At 47.1% G+C, this 15,466-nt stretch overlaps 1 protein-coding gene across 4 annotated transcripts in view; it reads right to left on the bottom strand.

Moving 5' to 3' along the window:
• The window catches only part of LOC133366582 (myosin-10-like), a 61,056-nt gene that overhangs the window by 28,827 nt on the left and 16,763 nt on the right, over positions 1-15,466 (bottom strand). For 2 of the 4 annotated variants that reach the window (XM_061589832.1, XM_061589834.1), the window contains 13 exons: positions 13,162-13,191; positions 12,662-12,682; positions 12,245-12,337; positions 9,966-10,029; positions 9,185-9,283; positions 8,713-8,856; positions 7,303-7,398; positions 6,256-6,374; positions 5,978-6,130; positions 4,642-4,815; positions 2,943-3,116; positions 1,875-1,989; positions 69-262 (listed from right to left, as the gene is read on the bottom strand). In XM_061589832.1, coding sequence (XP_061445816.1) covers positions 69-262; positions 1,875-1,989; positions 2,943-3,116; positions 4,642-4,815; positions 5,978-6,130; positions 6,256-6,374; positions 7,303-7,398; positions 8,713-8,856; positions 9,185-9,283; positions 9,966-10,029; positions 12,245-12,337; positions 12,662-12,682; positions 13,162-13,191 — 1,476 coding nt within the window. The remainder of the gene's footprint in view (positions 1-68; positions 263-1,874; positions 1,990-2,942; positions 3,117-4,641; positions 4,816-5,977; positions 6,131-6,255; positions 6,375-7,302; positions 7,399-8,712; positions 8,857-9,184; positions 9,284-9,965; positions 10,030-12,244; positions 12,338-12,661; positions 12,683-13,161; positions 13,192-15,466) is intronic. The other 2 variants (XM_061589833.1, XM_061589835.1) reach the window with 2 other exon arrangements.

The raw sequence follows: 15,466 nt of genomic DNA, 5'->3' as shown, positions 1-15,466 counted from the left end.
GGATGCTCATCCTGCTCTCCAACACACACTACAAGCCTCAAATCATCCACCGTGTGCAGACAACTCACTCTTTTTTCATGGTTGGGTATGATGCAGCGCACAAAGTTGGGGTTGGTGTTGCGAAGGGTTGACATGAGTTTGGAGAGGGACTCCTTATACAGCTGCCCCACCGTTCGGAACATTCCCTTCTTAGTCTTGTATGAGGAGCCAAAGGCGAGGTCTCCCATCCCGCTCACTTGGTCCAAGCCCACAATCCGGTCCACTGGGGAACAAGAAAAAAAATTACTTAGCTCACATCCAGTATTTCCATTCTACTCCCCAATGAAACTTCAGTTAAGTTGTGGGTTTCCTTCCTCCCTCACACACATCCCACATTCCCCAACCCCACATAATATCCAGCACAACTGCCCCACATCTCACTGAACCCTCCTCAGGGAACGGAAGTCACCTGAAGCCAATGATATTTTTCAACCCACTTAAGTTATATTTAAAATCATTAAACCAGACGCAATGAGGGATGTCAGAAGCATAACCTCCGAGGCACTCAAAACAAGGCCCATTACCATTTCAACAAGCCCCTTCTCACCCCTCCTTTTTCTTAATCCACACAATTTAGAGTATGAGCAGGCAGCAGAAGAAAACAAGGTTATGTATGTACTAGTGGGTTCTGAGCGTTATCCAGCAGCATGTGGCTGTTTGCTCCAATCTGTCACAGTGGGCCTTTGCAGGTAGAAACATCAAGCAGCCTTGGGCTGTCACTTGCTTAGGTACTGCAAAGAGGAAAGAGAGCCTTGTGCCAGGCAGCCCAGTACACAGGGGATAGAGCTGAGGGTGAAAAGAAACCATACAACTTTAATTCTAAAGGCCAGGAACAGCTTTTAAGCTGCACTCCTAAATGCACTAGCTAGGGAGTAAGTCCTACCTAAGACAGTGGTACTTACTTCTGAGTAAACATGCACGGGAGTGCACTGTCGGTAAATTAAGACACATTTGTATTGTCTAGACCCTGGATGGAGAATCTATGGCCCTCCAGATGTTGTAGGGACACCAGCTCCAGCCAGCATGGCCAGTCGTCAGATATGTAGCCCAGAGGTTTCCCAGCCATAGCCTAGACAATATACAACAGGGGTGGGGAATCTGTGCCCCTCTAGTTATTACTGAACTACAACTCCCATCCCCCCATATGTCACTGGCCATGCTGGCTTAAGGCCGAGCGAGTTGGAGGCCAACAACATCTCCCACTGTTGGCCTCCAGGTTCTCCCACTGCCAGCAACAGGTTCTCCCACTGTTGATATATTAAGAGGACCAGGGTGCCTATCTCCCCACCTCATAATCATGCCTGCATCCTTCCCTTACTACATGCTAGTTGTGCGTTATTTGGGGAGGGGACGTACTTTCTGCTGGACCCTGAGATGCCACGGCATAGCTGTCAAAGAAATAGACCTTCTGTATATTCTGGATCTCTGGAGACAGGACAGGACAGGACATGAAAGGGACAGGTGTGGTTTCACAAAGCAATCCATTATGGGACAAGAAGAGAGAGGGTCAAGGAGAGAAGGAAACAGAAAAGGCAAATAGCAAAGTGGTTAGTGCCAGCAGCGACAGAGAGACTTTCAAGCAGTCCTGAGAACTTATATTAAGATCTACAAGCCGCAGTGTTAATAATAATAAAATATTAAAGTACAGAGACTCAAATTCAAAGCAGGCAATCTCTGTATCTCATTCATTGTTAATTAACTATCTGTTTTAAAGTGATTTGTTGTTTTCCAAAGGTGTCATATTTGTTTTACTGTATTTCTTTTAAATCCCTGCAAGCCACCCAGAGGACTCTGGTTATATACATTGTTTAACTAAATATTTGCAGCCACCCTACCATCTTTCCACAGTTCTGCTGTGAACTTGTCTGCACTTTGGTGGAGAAGGGTAGCCACATTGTCATTCAAGGGGTCCATATTCTTCATGAGCCACTCATCTGCTTTGTAGTCAACCTTTCAAAGGAAAAGGAGGAGGGAGGGAGGGAACGAAAGGATAGAAAATGTGACAAAAAAGATCAGATCAACAGGTGGTGCCACAACCCAACCATATGTACAAATAAAGCTGCCTTATACCAAGTCTGATCACTGGGTCCATCTAACCCAGTAATGTCTACTCCAGGAGTAGGAAACATATTTCAAGGTCAAGGGCCACACTCCTTTGGAGGAAAGTGGTTAGGCACCACATAATGGTGATAACTGTTGGCACCAAAGCAAAGAGTGAATGGGACCTCTCTTGCCTCTTTATTCATCCATAATCCATTCTCTCTCTCTCTCTCTCTCTCTCTCTCTCTCTCTCTCTCGGCTTCGGAGACTGCATCAAAGGAGGTGGAGGACCACCTGCAGCCCACTCTGACTGACAGCAGCTATCCAGGTTCTCAGGGAAAGGACTTTCGTAGTCCTGCTACCCGAGATTCAACCTGTGACCTCAGCTCTACTGCTGAGCCCACTCTTAGACACCCCCATTAGCCATTACACCAGCCTTTCCCAAACTGGTACTCTCCAGATATTTTGGACTCCAACTCCCATCAACCCCAGCCAGCATCGCCAATGGTCAAGGATGACAGGCACTGTAGTTCAGCAACTTCTGGTAACTAAACTTTCAAGGAGTAACACAAGATGCTAAAGCTGAAGCACCTTGGTCAGCTCCTTGAAAGTTCAGACTGAAACCTGGAGCAGATTTTACTGCCCCACTGACATGGAGCCACCAGCCACCACCGCCTGGAGGACATCAGACTGGGGAAGGCTGTGCCAGACACTTTTCAGGTCCTTCTGGCTATGGAGCCCTAGAATGAAACAACTGTGCTTTCCCCTCCTAACAATAAGAGCCACAGGAAAAAACTGAACCTGGAAGTGCCAGTAAAGGGCAACTGAAAGGGCAGTAAAGTGCAGCAACGGGGGCAACTTACCCTGCCAGCGTAATGGATGATGCAGAAGTCGGCTTTGTCCCGCAGCTGCCGAGGCTTCTGGAACTTGGGGTGGGTTCCCTGCTCCTGAGAAACTTTCTCCACAAAGCTCTTATCGGTGGCTTTGGGGAACCAGCATTCTTCATCCAGCAGAGCCAGGACCCCTGGGGGATTTGCCTGAGACAAAAGGAAGACAAAGCCAAAACTGCTAGCAAGGATTTCTGGGAGCCAGCAGGGCAGCAGCCAAAGCTGCCCAATCAGGAAGAGTTGTGTTTGTGGGTGTGTATGGACAGATAGATACATAGATTTTTTAAAAGAGTCAATTGTATTGAGTGCATGGAAAACCATAAGACATTGGGCAAATTATGCAATCAGAGTGAGGAAAAAAATGGAAGACTGTCTTGTCCTCCACAAACAAAACCAGGATCACTTACTCTTTCCATTGCCATTCGCTGCACCACTATTACCTGCCATTTATAAGAGAACAATTATAAAAATGCTATGTGGGGGAGATGGGGGGTGGAACCTGCCTGGCAATGGTGATGACCAGAAACAAAACGGCTAAAGTGTGCTGAAGATGCGAATCTGCCTGAAGTGGGATGTTATAACAGTATGACTTTAACACACACACCCCTAAAGAATGTCAATGAACACATTCAAAGCCATGCAACTGCCAGAAGACAGGAAAGTATCACTGAGGATCATCCACACCTGTGGTGTTCGTGCTACTGTTTCCATTTTTTTTTAAAGTCAGATTTTCCAAGGTAAGGGAACCCCCCCCCCCTCCTGGAAGAATCACTGGGAAAATATGGGATTATTATAAAGTCAGTTATGTCCTCCCATAAAATGTGAGTGAACGAGGCATGAGGATTCCATACTAAGATGCCTAGCTGCAGAAGCAGCCTAGATCAAAAGATCCAGAGCTATGATTCACAAACGTCTACCAGCCCTCACAACAGATCAGTCCACATCACTCAAGGCCACACTGTATCATTAGCATGCAGCAAGTGCACTCAAGGGATGGCAACAGCCTCAGGTGACTCAGGCAAGCAAGCCACATACACTGAAAGCAACAAAAACCCAATCTACACTTGGCAAAGCGGCAGAGCAGGCAGTACCATTTCAGGTCAGAGGGAATAGCATCTCTGAATACTCCCTACTTGCCACCCTGGGCTCCTCCTGAGAGGAAGGGCAGGATATAAATGTCATAAATAAATTAAATTAAATGTTTGTTTTTATTAAAAAGAGCAAACATTTCCCTACAAGTTTTTTTTTAAAAAACAGCCCATCAAAGAAGAGGTTCTAGGCCACCGTGTTCTCTGCAATACTAGTTATGTGTGCAGAAAATTGTGTATCTTTTGTTATTTTTTAGAATGCAGCCTTTTCTGTTGTTGCATGTGCCTGCAGGGAAAAGCTTGCAGCTGTTGAATTTCCTTCTCTCTATGTGTCTTTTTTTAAAAAACACAAGGAAGCACATGTGATGCTCCAATTTGCAGCCTGAAGTGGTACATTCCATTGTACCTCCTCGTAGACCAGGGCAAAATGTCAAAGGTTATGGTAGTGCCAATCAAATTCTCCCTACCACCATCACCACCCAGACCTTGAGGGAGGAAGCCTCTTCCCCGTAAGCTGAACAGACTTTCCCCAGATAACCGCGGTCTCTTTTCTCCTTCCCCCCACGACCTGTCCCCAGATGGCTCACCGGCCTCTCAATGAGGTCTATGCAGGGCTGGAGGTCCAGGCCAAAGTCAATGAAGTTCCATTCAATCCCCTCTCGCTGATATTCTTCCTGCTCCAGCACAAACATGGTGTGGTTGAAGAGCTGCTGAAGCTTTTCATTGGTGTAGTTGATGCAGAGCTGTTCAAAGGAATTCAGCTGCAGGGGATAGGAAAGAAGAGAGAGAGAGAGAGAGAAATAAAAACATTCAGGTGGAGACCAACATCTGGCAAGAAGAGGGAATGCCTCTCGCTATACAGGCCCCACAGTACATTTTCCCTTATGAATTTCCCTGTGTCAAGACTAGCCAGGCTATGCTCCATGCACCTTTTCTGCTCAAGGTTATTAAAACAGACAGCTGCACAGGACAGGGCTTTGTCTGCAATTGAGAAACCTCTTCCCTACAGAGGCTCCCTCTCTTTGGAGTTTCTGGAACACAATAAAAAATTTGGATTTCAACTTATTATTGGTGCTCAGGCATTATTACTGTTCTGTTTTTACATGTATGCATTTGCTTGATTTTTTTCAAAAAATCCTACTCTTCCATGGGATCCCCACTGATCTCCTGTCCAAGGAACTGATCAGGTCTATGCCTGCTTTGCTTCACTGCACCAGTTCTATAGCATCAGATGCTCCTAACCTAGACCATGCCCTGGAACTTTATGTCTTTTCTGTTTATACTGTATTTAGTATTGTTGAGAACTGATCTTGATGTCCTTTTGTAACACAGGGTTTAAAGTTAGGTGAATTGCCATGAAAGCTGAAAAAGATACTGATGGAGAATCAAAGAACTAAGAGTTGTTCCGTTGGATCAGGCAAAGGGTCAGTCTAATCCAGCATCCTATTTCCAGAAGAGGCCAACCAGAAAGCCTGCCAGCCCTAACACAATTTTTAATACAGTGGTGAGAAGAGAAATAACCACATTAGACACTAACATGGATACTATAAAACCACCATCAAAAGGCTTCATTCCTGGCATAAATGCCTTTGATGGACTATGGGAGGCAGAATTCCAGCAGATGTAGCACGCACAGCCTGTGATAGTGAAGTTACACCTGTTGAATGTTTGCCCTTCCTGCACCCATTGGAGTCACAGAGGCTATGTCAGGAAGAAGAGCAGTAGCCTCAAGTGTCTTCCTCTTCCAGAGGAGGGTATTAAAAGCAAACATGGACAAGAGAGAGCAGAAAGAGTTTGAGTAAAGGATAATGGAATGGATGAAAATTATATTGTAAGGATGAATTTACAGTCTCTCCCTGCAGACCAAAAAGACGGGCAGTTCTGAATGGCAGTTGCTAAGCTACCAAGCAGATCATCCCTCACCTGAAAGATTTCAAAACCTGCAATGTCCAGAATGCCGATGAAGGATGCCCCCTGGCGCTTGGTACGGTCCAAAGCTCTGTTGATCCGATGCACCAGCCAACGGAAGAGACGCTCGTAGGTAGCTTTTGCCAAGGCCTCAACAGCAAAGTCAGCCTGGAAAAGGAAGAGGCAGACATGGTTCCAGTCTTAACTTCAAGCCCCGCCCCCCAGATTTTAGCAAACCCTTCCTTCCTGTGCCCTCATTGCCACCCACCAAAATTCCAGCCATCATCACCAACCTGTTCCTTTGTCTGTGCCTTCTGCACATAGTCTCGACCAACTTTGATTCGTGGGGTAAGGATGGCACGGGTGAACTCGGTGACATTCATGCCCAGGAGGTGGCAGAGCTTCTGGGCAGCTACAAAGGACACAGAACAGGCTGGCAATAACACTGCTGGCTTACACTGGTCACCCTCAACCTGATCAACTGAAGGCTTTACGGATTGCCAGATGGGTTGATTCACAGGAGAAGACCAACTCCTCAGTCTACTCACACAATATGCTGGCTACTGCTAGCCCAAATGGCAAACTGGGAACAAATGGAGACTGGGGAGTAAGGAGCAGTACTGTAGCTTGGTCTGAAAAGCAACTGTGACTACCTCTTCCTTCCTTCCTTCTCCCTGTCACAGCTCCTTAAAAGTTTGGACTAAAAGCCGGAGCACATTCCACAGCCCCACTGACATGGAGCCACCAGCATCCACTGTAAGGCAACCATTGACTAAGATACAGTGGAAAGTTATTTTGAAAATGTGAAAGGGATACCCATAGAATTGCGTTAATGCAACCACTTTATATCAAAGGTGGCTAAGAAAATGTGGCCCAAGGGCTGCATTCAGCCTCCGCCAAACCTCTGGGGGCTGCAAAGCACAGGTGGGTGAGGTCATCCCACATACACTCTCTTTCTCTCTTACACACAGGCACAAATCCCCATCTTCAGTTGATCCATACAGATCAGCAGTTGCCCCCTCCACACTCAAATCATCAATCTGATCAGGGAAGGGACAAACTGCATCCCCACCAAGATCCAGGGTGGAGGTATTTAAAGCTCTCCACCCACTCCAGTGCTGTGCCTACTTTAATTTTCCTCCTTTTTGTTTCCATCAAAATGAGTGGGGTTTTGAGGGGGTTAGAAAAATTTGCTTGGGAACCAGAGGCTAGCCATCCTCGCTTTATATCTTCCAGAAGGCAGGCTGAGCAAACTCTGCAATTTAGCCCTCCCAGATCCCATTTCCCCCAAAAGCCAACTGGCTCCCTATCAGAGGCAGTGACATGGCCACCCCCAATACCTGTGTTATCAGGCATGGAGGCCTGGTCTGTATTCCTCTCCTTACGGAAGACAATGTTCCCAAACTGCAGCACAGCTGAGACCATCCGCAGCATACCTGGGTGGGGAATACAAGCCTTTAGCAAAAGAATGCTTCCACTGCCACCCCTCCCCCCAAAAAACCCTCTTTGCAAATGCAAATATCCCAGGACATTCACTGCAAGAGATTAAGGAGCAGATTTACATAAAAATTAAGGACAGTACTTCATCAGACAACACATTAACCTGTGAAACTCATTGCAATATGATGTCATGACAGGCACTAGCCCAAGTAACATGCATTTCTAAACGGCCAGCTAAAGATCACCCCCACAGTGAGTGGCTCAGGGGTTACATGCCCTGTCCCCTGTGCAGCCGTGGGCAAGCTGCATAGTCCCAAGGAGCCCAGTTGCCCCCCAGCTGGCAGTTGCGGACAAGGAAGGGGCTGGCTTGTGCAGCTGTGGCAAGCTGAGCAGGCCCTAGCCAGCTGGCAAGGATTAGCCTCAGAGGGAAGCAATGGTAAACCCCCTCTGAATATCGCTTACCATGAAAACCCTATTCATAGGGTCGCCATAAGTTGGGATCGAAGGCAGTCCATTTCAGAGTGCTATATAAAGCCCTCCAAAAAGCACAGATCGCAACAAGATAACATAACAATCCTATATGCATTTTTATCTCTATATGAATTTTGGGCTGTGTATATACCATAGAGAAAAAGCAGATTTAAAGCCCATGACTTCCCCCAAAGAGTCTTGGGAATGGTAGTTTGTTAAGGGTGCTAGGAATTGTAGCTCTGTGAGGAGTAAACTATAGTTCCCAGGATCCTTTGGGGGAAGCCACATGCTTTAAATGTATGGTGTGCACACAGCCTAGGACAGCATGGCTTGGCTAAGGCCAACGAGTACATGAAAGAGTCTCAATTTGAATCAGAGATTTTCTGATTCCTACTTCAGGTTGTTAATCACTATGCCAGCTCCTGAATGGCTTTATATATATGAAAAATATTATTAGGTGAAATATATGGGAGGAGAGGGCAAATGGTGACAATGAGCCATACAGGCCAGAACTGCAGGTTTCATGTTCAAAGACAGCATGGCTTTGCCCACCAGATCCTGGAGATAACTTAATGGGTGTCACCATCACACCCTACCTATAAACATCTTCAGAGGAATGCAGCACAACACTGTGAGCAAACAGAGTGTTGAGCCAGCTCAGACTTCGCAAACCTGGTGCTCTCCAGACGTGCTGGAGAGCTGGCTGTGCTAGCAGGGGCTGATGGGAGTTGTAGTCCAAAACATCTGGAGAACACCAAGTTGATGAAAGCTGAGCTAGATAGATCATGGCTGTTCTCCTGTGCCCTCCAAAACACACACACACACACATTCTCACTAACAGTGTATCTCCTCGTGCGAGAAGCCCATGATGCGCATTGACTCCATGGTTTCATGGAAGATCTCCTTGTCCTGCTGTCCTGGGATGGGTAGGTATCCATTGGAGAGGAAGCGATACTGATTGAATGGCTCCAGCAGCAGCTCCCCTGTAGGGTCATTGAAGGAAAAAGCATCTCTGAGGAAAGGGCTGCACTTCTGCAGGTCAGCCCCAGTGCCCCAGAGTTTCCCTGCACTATAGTGCACTTCATCCTGTATCAGTGAATGCCTCAACTCCACTGCTTGTCTTTCGTTTGTCATCACTGCCTGCCATGCCAGTTCTACTTCCAGCCAGATTTATGCAGAGAGACAGAAAGGCAAAACGTTGCCTTTATCTGTCAGTCAGCAACAATCCTTTTCTTTCCCCTTCAGGTTTATTGTTCTCCTTTTTAGAGAACTGTGGCCCAACATCCTGGAAAGAGGAAGGGACTGATTTACCTTTCATGTGCTCGCCAGCACCCACTAGAAGCTGGTAGAAGACGTGGAAGGTTCGCTCGTCCTTGGCCTGACGAATGGCTCGTGATTTCTCCAGCAGATCTGGGCCGCTCAGGGTTAAGGATGAGGGACAAATGTATCTGGATACATAATTTTCTCTCCACAAAGCCAGCTTGCCTCACTCCTTCAAGGGGCAAAAGTCCCAACTACGAGAATCCCGCCTACTCTAACCTGTTAGGAATCCCTGCATCCTATCTGACCAAGTTCAAGCTTCTTGTGTTAATCCGTAAAGCCCTAAACAACTTTGGCCCAAAGAACCATAAAGACCACCTAATCCCTTATGCTCCACCTAAGTACTGAGATCCTCTGATGGAGCACTTCTGGTGATTCCCCACACCCCTAAGGTTCAGTTGGCCTTCACTAGGGACCGAGCCTTTAGTGTGGCAGGCCCTGCCCTGTGAAACTGCCCAGAAGTAGGGGTTTGGCAGGAACCACCCCTCCCTTCTTTCAGACATCTTCTGAAATCTGTATTGGTTAGACAAGCCTGCACAATATGAATTTCAATATGAACCTTGATATTCTTCATGGAAGTGTGGATTATAAATATTTCCATAAATAAATAAATAAATCCAGGGTCATTAAAGCTGCTTCTAACCTGGCAGGAATCCTCACAACCAGGATCCCATACTTGCTCTAACTCAGCCTCTATTCTCTTGCCTACAGAACTTAAGGTGGGGAGTCCTAGTTTCTGAACCAAACTCACAGAACTCCTCAAGCAGGATACATGTTTCTATATTTGCTCCAACTATGTAGCCAGCTACATCAAAATTAATTCGAATAAATTTACCCTGGAGGAACACAAGATGGGTGAGAAAAATGAGGTAGAGATGAGGAGAGACAAGTGCCTAGTAGAGAATGCTTGTTTCATTTACATACACAGATTCCTGGCAGTTGTATACACGACACCCAGAGACTGTTTTCTATAGCCTTAGAAATAATAACGGAAGAATGATATCCAACTAAGTCACACTGATGAGTAAATCTACTGAAATATGTGGAAGTAAGATATGCACATCCACTGATTTCAATTAGTCTACTCTGAGTTTGACAAACACTGGATGTCACCCACTGTACCATGACTTTAAAATAAGAACACTCTTCAATTAATTTTCTTTCTTTTAAACATCCTGCCAGGTCATAGAGGCTAACAGCGGACTTTCCTCTCGAGACCAACTAGAGATAGAGTTAGAACTAGTCAATCTTTCTTAAGCAGGAAAGAATAGAAACCAGTCCCCACACAAACCAGGAGAACTAGTACAAATGTACATTATAGGGGGATGTGAAACTAACCTCTCTTCTTTCAACAAGGAGGAAGATAAAACACTTTATTGCAGCTTCTAAGGAGGGACTGAAAACTGACATTTCCCCTAAAAAAACAATGGGGATTTGAAAGCAGATCTTCAGCAAGGACACGAAGAAACTGGTTTTTCTTTCTAAAGAGGAGAGGCTTTGTTGGCATAGCTCAACAAAGGAAAGGCGTTTTGAAAAATATATTTATGTATACGACCTGCCCTTTCTGAAGGGTAGTTTAAGGTACATTTTAGATGAAGCAGAAGAATGTGTCTCTCTTAAGAGTTTGCATCAACACAGCAGGTAGATGGATCTGCAGGAAGCACCACAAAAAATAAATTGGGAGGTACAGGATATCAATAGCAGTATGCCTCTGAATACCAGTTGCTGGGGGATCACGAGAGGAAGAGTTGCCTGTGGGCTTCCCATGGACACCTGGCTGGTAACTGCAAGAAAATTATGCTGGACCGGAAGGGTTTGGTCTGATCCAGCAGGACTGTTCTTAAGTTCTCGACAGGCAACGTAATGAATGGTGCCTTGGCCTGCTTCTTGCCCTTCAGTTCTCCTCACAAGGTGGCTGGATCTTAACATTTCCCCATTTAATCAGATGGGAGAGCAACTTAAGATTCTTCCTGGAAAGAAAGATTCTAAAACAAACCAGACAGTTGCGCTAAGAGGGCAAACTTTTCCACCTTCGAGTTCTACCAAGCCCTTCAGGATTTTCTGGGGCCAGTTCTTTTGTTTTAACTGAGGCACCTCAGCACACTCAACTGGAGCTCTGAAATCACAGCGCCAATCACCTGCAAGCCACACATTTGGGGATTTGTGGGGACAAAAGATCCCCATTCTGGTTGCCGCATAGTCTAGGCAGGCCAGCAGACCCCATCCCAGGACACAAAGCTATGTTGGCATGCTATTACAATAGGAATTCAGGAGGCTGCCTTATACAGAGTCAGAACTTTGGACCCTCCTAGCTCAGTACTGTCTACCCTGACTGGGAGATGCTCTCCAGGATTTCAGGCAGAGCTCTCTCTCCAGGCCTTACCTGGAGGTGGCAGGGATTGAACCTGGGGCCTTCTGCAGGCAAAGCAGCAGTTCTACCACTGAGCTACAGCCCTTTCTCTAATGGGAGCTCTTAAAAACAAACACAAATGGTGGGCAGCACCAACTGGAAAGAACAAACCCTGGAGGTGAACTTGAACACTGTTAATTAACAAAAAATAAACACTCCAAGTCTGTGCCTGTTAACTTTAACAAACATTTCTCTTTCATTCATTCTATCCAAGGCAACTTTTCCCCCCCTGAGGAAAAACACTTCTGAATTAAGCATAATGCTCAGCACCTCTGAGGTTCATAGCTTTGGGTTTTTAGCTCTAACCGCCCTCCCTCACAAGTAGTACTCCTTTAATGGAAGGACTTCCTGTTTGTCAGATACTGTCATTCATTAGAGTTGTGTGTGGAAGTACCCTTAAATGAGGGGACAGTCACACACACCTAGACAAACAAATACATTTGGAGGAAAAAAAAGACGTGATGCAGCCACTAGAAATTTCTGGAACTGTGTGTGCAAGATTAAGCAGTTTCCACTGCTGATGGAAGATGACAACATATATAATTCCAGGGTTCAGTAAAGGGCTGCCATCAGCCTGGATTCTTAATCCACATGTTGTCTAGACTCTAGACAGTCAGTGTTCCCTATCTCCAGCAACTTACAAATCGTGAGGAGTTGTCATTTTTGACGGTTTTTGCGTTGCCGAAGGCCTCCAAGATAGGGTTGGCTTGAAGCAGCTGCCGCTCCAGTTCACCCTGGAAAGAAAGAGAAAGAAGTCAGATGGGGAAAGGGTTGCTAAACCCAGAAGCAGCAAAAGATGAAGCGTTGTAGAAATAGCAACCAAAGCAGGCCCCCTTAGCCCTAGCAAAGCTTTTGGGCAGAGGAAGCACTCCAAGAAATTCAGGTCCCAGCAGGAAGAACCCTGCTGCCCTCTTGGAAAAGGAAGCATTCCAAGAGATTTTCACCTTCTAGCAGGGGCCCCTGTTTGACCATGGGGTGGGGATGAGGAACCACAAGCATATGTGCAAAGGGGCAATACCCACCCGGACCCCCAAAAGCACAACAGAAAAACTACTCACGTAGGAAGCAGGGTTGGAGGTCTATGGAGGGCAGGGTGGGGATGATGTCACCAAACATAAAAGGGGATGAGGGAGAGAGCGGGGAGCAAGACAGGGGAAACAAAAGACAACCAAAGGATTAAAATCAGACAACGAAAAAACAAAAGACCCAACAATGATGCGGTAACATGAACTGGGAACCGATACAAGAGTAAGAGGGAACAGAGAGGGGATCCAGGAGTCCAGCCTCCCTTTCCCAGCACCCCTTGAATCTTGTTCCTTTCTCAGAGAACCCAGTGACCTGGCTCTGATGAGGGAAGAGAGTCAAGAGAATAGCTTTTAAAACAAAACACAGGAGTTTAAAAACCAACAATAAAAGCATTTAAGCCAGAATTGCAGCCCAAGAAATAGGTATCATCAGGAGCAGCAGCCAGTAAGTGACCAGAAATCAGCGCTGGAGGACGGGCAGGTGAGAAGGGGGGGGAGTTGGTGTTTCAGCAGCATGCATTGTGCTCTCTTGCCTGTTGTTTGGCTTCGTTCAGGTACTCCAGCTGGGGCAGCAAAACAATAGAGGGGAGATTAATACAGACTCCCCACAAGAATACACCCCCCCCACGCATGCTGTCCCATCTGAAAAATCAAGAGTCAGACAGGGCCAGAAAAATCCAGTTTGCCCACAGAAGGCAAGATCAGCTCCCCACCAGCCCTCATGCAATTCTAGTTGCTTGCGGCCCACAAGAAGTGAACAGAAGCACAGTAGAAAAGTACTTCAACAGAGCATTCACTTTTGCAGGCGTAAAGCTCCAAGGCCAGCTCCAGAGCATGCTGAGATTGGGCATTTGCTGGGGGACCCAGGCTGGCCAATGTCCTTCTGCACCAACAGTGCCACCGTCCTCTCAATTTTCACTGAGCTCCCCAAAAAGATGAGATGGAGCCTGAGAGAACTTCCCCTCATGCAGAGGGGAATGACCATCTGCTCTGGTTAATTTAATTCTGCATGGTGCTCTGTGCACTGAGGGTATAACAATAGTAATAGCATAGTAATAATTATTATTATTATGCAACAAGAGCAAACAGTAGTCCACTAAGTGTCCTTTGCCTCCATACTCCCCGAGTCCTGCAACCAGCACTGATAACCTCCCAGATTCATTCTTTGACATTTCCTCCTTAAAAGGATCTCAGAAAAAAAAGCAGCTCTGTTGGATCAGACCAAAGGTCTATCTAGTCCAACATCCTGTTTCCCTGCAACGGCCAACCAGATGCTTCTAGAAAACTCACAAGCAGGGCCTGAAGTCAACAGCCCTTTTCTGCTTTTTGCTCCCACAGAGGTAGACTGCCTCTGAACTTGAAGGTTCCATTTAGCCATCGTGACCAATAGCCATTCGTTAAGATATATCCTCCTCCACAAAACTGGCCAATCACCAGACCTCCTACATCAGGTGTGGGCAACCTTTGGCCCTCCAGATGTTGCTGAGCTACAACTCCCATCACCCCTGGCCAATGGGAGGGACGTCAAAGTTCTTCCACGCCTCCCCTACATTAAAGTACTCAGTATGTGAAGAAGGACTTTCTTTTGTCTGTCCTGAATCGAACGTACGATCAGTGTCATTGCATTGGACGACCCCAAGTTCTAATATTACAAGAAGGGGTGGGGGACTTCTCTTTGCCCACTTTCTCCACACCTTTACTCGTGGAGATATATTAGGGAAAACATGCAGGCTGCATTCTGCCCAGCTGTGCTCCCTGGCCAATAAGAGCACAGATGTTGAGATAACAATGATCACTGGGCCCTTATTTTTAAATGTTAAAATTGTATTTTATTAGTGTTGGGAACAATTAACTTTCAACATATCAGGTGGCCTGCACTTCTGGCAGTTCTGCAGCAATTCCCTCCCTTGCTTAGACCTCCTCACCACAAAATGTTTGGCTACAGGCCCGATTTTGTTTCCAGTTGATAAGTGCCCAGTACTTCCCAAAGGAGAGGGGAGTGAGTGAAATTTGTATCCGTGTGTGGACAGAGAGGGAGGGAAGAGACCATTCCTGACTCCAGCAGGCCACAGCTGGTAGAACGCAGCCACTTTTAGAAATGGGGTGGGCACCAACTGCCTCATCCTGCATAGAGATCTGTGAGGGTGTCGAGACAGAAGAACTAGAATGACTGGGAGGGAGGCTGACAAAAAGGACACGGAGACCAAGAGAAACACAGGGGAGGTGGGGAGAACGAAGTGAGCAGTGGCACACAGGTTGAAAGGAATTACTAAAAAGGTACAGGCAGTGACTCACTTCCTTCAACAACAACAAAAAGAAAAAGCCATGTTGGGCCTCAATTATGCTTGGACGCCTCTGCCTGGATGTTGCAGACATTCCAAACAGGCACAGACTGGGTGAGGTCAGTTAGTTATCGAGGAGCGGAAGGCACTCTGCACACGCTTAAAAAGGCACTTCACTTTCTCAATACTTCACACACATTCCAGAGTCTGAGCACTGGCATTTGGAACAGCCTTCCAGGCTGGCCCTGCCTCACAGTTGAGCCCTGGATGCTGGGAGGCAGTTGTGTGTTCATGGCCGCTGGGTGGGTAGGTGGGTGGGGGGGAGAGAGGGGGAGAGAGGGGGAGAGAGGGGGAGAGAGGGGGGAGGGGAGAGGGGGGGAGAGGGGGGGAGAGGGGGGGAGAGGGGGGAGAGGGGGGAGAGGGGGGGAGAGGGGGGGAGAGGGGGGAGAGGGGGGGAGAGGGGGGGAGAGGGGGGGAGAGGGGGGAGAGGGGGGAGAGGGGGGAGAGGGGGGAGAGGGGGGAGAGGGGGGAGAGGGGAGAGAGGGGGGAGAGAGGG

This window comes from Rhineura floridana, chromosome 11 (genome assembly GCF_030035675.1).
Source record: "Rhineura floridana isolate rRhiFlo1 chromosome 11, rRhiFlo1.hap2, whole genome shotgun sequence".
NCBI lineage: Eukaryota > Metazoa > Chordata > Lepidosauria > Squamata > Rhineuridae > Rhineura > Rhineura floridana.
The sequence above is the reverse complement of the archived record's forward strand: the minus strand, read 5'-3'. Positions and strand labels throughout refer to the sequence as shown.